This window comes from Plasmopara halstedii (assembly GCF_900000015.1).
Source record: "Plasmopara halstedii genome assembly, contig: Scaffold_287, whole genome shotgun sequence".
In the NCBI taxonomy this organism is placed as follows: Eukaryota; Oomycota; class Peronosporomycetes; order Peronosporales; family Peronosporaceae; genus Plasmopara; species Plasmopara halstedii.
The window spans coordinates 165535-167948 of NW_020187208.1; the positions used below are offsets into that span (position 1 = coordinate 165535).

Here is a 2414-nt window from a genome sequence, read left to right on the forward strand (position 1 = left end):
CAAGAATTTATTCAATGACGACGATGCTGTCGTCAACGATGATTTGGCCACAAAAGCATCTAAAGGTGACACTGAATGGCTTGAAGGCGATGGTAACGCAGACGTTTCGATGGGAAAGGGTGGCTACGTTGACTTCGACTCGAAATCTGCAGGAGTCCCAACTAAGACTGGTGGCCAATCAAAATCTGTCGGTCCTGCAAGCGATGATAACGATCTTACACTAGAAAAAGGCCCTTACAAGGGGGATGAGTTGACATGGCTCGATGGAAGTGAAGATGAAGTAGTCTTGGATGATGCTATAACCAGTAAACTCGGCGACATGGTTGACAAGGTACTATCGGATGCAGGCGTTTCTTTCGACACTTCTAACTCTATTGGCTCGATCGGAGATGCTAACGATGACGATGATAACGACGACGATGTTAACGATGACGATGATGTTAACGTGGGAAAGCCCACCGAAGCTGATGACGTCATGCTCCCCAAGGACGCCTACAGCGATGATGCGTTGGCTGATAAGGGTGGCTATGCAGACTTCGCCACGAAGTCTGCTGGGGCTTCAACGAAGACTAGTGGCCCAGCTGATGATGACGACGATGCTGTTTTATCCAGTGGACTGGACGATGATCTGGCTGAAAAAAGCGACGATACAGCAACCAAAGCTTCTAAATCTACTAAGTCTGGGACCGAAACTCCATACGCTGGAAAGATCTATGCTGACAGTGGATTAGGATTGATCGGGGATGATGATCAACCTAAAAAAAGCAATCGGGTACCGCCCCAAGAAGATGTCGACTCGGCTCTTGATGACCCAGTACAGATGTAATTGTAGTATCATGATTACTCATGTTTTTCTGTCTCATGCATATGTTTTGAAACTAGTATGTGATACTCGGTTTTCTTATTCAAGGAAGTCTGAGTTTTACATATCATGTCACGGATGTAAGATAAATCGTTATTGCCACCGGGAGCGAAACAAAACTACCGCTGTTACAAGAGTTCAAATCTTTCAGTTGCCCTTCTCTACTGCATGCCAAGTGTCTATCGAACCTCTTTTTCGGAGTTCAGGCACCTATATTCAAACGATGTGTAATGTCAATTTGGTAAACTGTTCTATATTATAACTATTACAATTGCACGAAATGTGCAAGGGTTAATTCCAAAAATTACAGAACATCCACCGTTCAGCCCACATCTGAGAATAGCTCATTCGCCTTTTTCATACACTGCACAAAGTGAACGAACTACTGGGCAAAGCGAACGCACCACAAGCAACCACTGTACCCAGAAATTCAATCCACTCTCCGCACTTAAACGTGCCTACTCCTCTGAGCGTACCTACACAGAGGTCCCTTCCTGTAGAGCAAATCAAATGGCTCAAGGAGCATCCTCCAAAAGGCGGCTCTGCGCCTGAAGTACTCAAAGAATTCATTGGTAAAGATGCCGATATGCTCTTCGAAGAGAGAATCTAGGCCTGATCAAACTTATCGCCCTTATCCGGCGATGCAGCGGGGCTGCCATTCCTCTTTAACCAGTACAAGGGCAATCCACTACTTCTAATTACTAAAGCCTTATCAAGGCAAACGAACACTTCTGTTCAAAACGAAACTTTATTTAATTGTTTTAGATGCGGCAGAGCCGCCAGTATTTAGAACCCTAAATTTTCCTGATTAATATAGTAATATGCATTACTATTGGCAATCCTGCAACGTAGTGTCTTCTTGTTGCGGGGTAGCCACACCACTGTATTATTACACTGACTGTGTAATTGTGCGACCCGTCCTTTCTTACAAGGGTACGTGTAACCCCCGTTACCCCCCCCCCTAAAAATTATGAATATCCTCAATTCGCATTTAATGGTCGCCTCATACTAAGCTCGCGTGTCTGAGACACCTTCACATTTTTAAGTACAGCTTTAAACATTCTCCGCTCTATGCGCACTGTGTCTACGACACGCAAACACCCAGTCCATTTCTGCACAGTGAGCATCTCCGGACAGTACGACCACGTATTCACAGGAAGCACATCCCAAGCCCTCGGCAACTGGGCGCAAGAAATCGAGATAAGTTGGAGGAAGTTGACTTCGAGTCGGACACTTCTATTCCAGCATGGGATGACGAGGAGGATAAAGTGTGCCAACAGCGCGACGTGCCCAGCTCAATCCTTGCGGACACCATGTCCGTTCCCCGACATCGCGGTTTCCGAGGGAAGTGGTATTATTACCAATCGCCTCGAGGAGGCACAAGAGCTGCAATTGGATGATGCTCACAGGGCGGTTCTCTACCACGTCCGGTCTTGAAACCTCTTGTAGAATATGGCTTCCGCCCGGTGGATCACGCTGTGGATCACGAAGGACGTGGTAACTCGATCGTTACGCCTCCACATCATCGGGCCCCCGGCCATTACGGAAGATG

General features: G+C 46.7%; 1 protein-coding gene across 1 annotated transcript; it reads left to right on the forward strand.

The window, feature by feature from the left end:
• Window positions 1–475: 475 nt before the first annotated feature.
• PHALS_04922 (uncharacterized protein) lies at window positions 476–826 on the forward strand (the record flags this gene model as incomplete). The annotated part of the gene is made up of 1 exon (XM_024722633.1): window positions 476–826. The coding sequence occupies one exon, from the start codon at window positions 476–478 to the stop codon at window positions 824–826; it is 351 nt and encodes a 116-aa protein (XP_024573690.1).
• Between the last annotated feature and the right edge of the window lie 1588 nt (window positions 827–2414).